We start from the raw sequence: 1,006 nt of genomic DNA on the forward strand, positions 1-1,006 counted from the left end.
CGTAAGGAAACTAAAAACACTGCAGAATTGTCCAAACACATTTTCCCCAGCATCATTCCCTCAGCAGGGGAGGGCACTCTCCCAGCTGTGAACCCATCAGGGTTCTGATCCCAAGACTGAGCACATCCTGTAAGACCCACATAGGTAGACTCATTAATGGCATGATCATCAGCACTGATGTGGCACACTTCCTTACAGCGTCCCCCATCGAACATGCCATAAAAAACATGACTATGAGAAGACATGCTGCCAAGAAAATCACCCTCCCAACACGAGACAGTGCTCCCATAATCCTCCATCAAGAGGGAATTTACAATAAGAGGAAGAAACAGAGGATAAAAGCAATATCTCCACATACACCTGATTTCTCCATTCATTTGAAAGATGACCATGTCCTGAGCCCTCAAGTCTGGCCAGACTAGACTGTTCTCTCCTTATCTTCTCTTCATTCTTGTCCAGCAGTCTTTTTTTATTAATCCAAAATGGGTCCCATATTTTTCTCCATTTCTGGTCACTGTAGGTAGTGGATTTGAGAGTGAGATCGGCCATCTTAGGAAGAAAGAACATCATATAAGCTGAGTAGCGTTTTTCTTTCTTGTACAGTTTTGTATTTAATTTATATGTATGAGACTCATTTAAACACAAAGAGTAGAAACAAAAGTTGTACATTTTCATTCCTTCTCTTTTTAGAGGCTCACTCTTGCTTGTAACAAAAGACTAAACTTGGCTGACCTCACATTGATTTAGTTTAACTTGCTCTGGCCTTCCACCCATGAAAGGAATTACAGATTTCCCTTGATTTATGTGGTACATATGATCCTGGAGAATGGCACATAAATCAAATTCACATAACATATACCCACTTTATAATGTAATAAATAGGTATAGGTTCCCATGGTGTTGAGGGAGGGAGGGAGTGAGGCTGGGACTAGGGAAGGGATGGGGGGAGGGGTGCCGCTCCCGGGGCTGCACAAGGGAGAAAAACAGAGGGAACTGTCAGTGATTG

At 42.6% G+C, this 1,006-nt stretch overlaps 1 protein-coding gene across 3 annotated transcripts in view; it reads right to left on the minus strand.

Moving 5' to 3' along the window:
• Positions 1-1,006, minus strand: part of B3GALT5 (beta-1,3-galactosyltransferase 5) — a 55,783-nt gene that overhangs the window by 7,189 nt on the left and 47,588 nt on the right. For all 3 annotated transcript variants that reach the window (XM_019525535.1, XM_019525533.1, XM_019525534.1), the window contains one exon: positions 359-549. In XM_019525535.1, coding sequence (XP_019381080.1) covers positions 359-373 — 15 coding nt within the window. In that variant the 5' untranslated portion in view covers positions 374-549. The remainder of the gene's footprint in view (positions 1-358; positions 550-1,006) is intronic.

This window comes from Gavialis gangeticus, unplaced genomic scaffold (assembly GCF_001723915.1).
Source record: "Gavialis gangeticus isolate Ggan-Ray unplaced genomic scaffold, GavGan_comp1, whole genome shotgun sequence".
NCBI lineage: Eukaryota > Metazoa > Chordata > Crocodylia > Gavialidae > Gavialis > Gavialis gangeticus.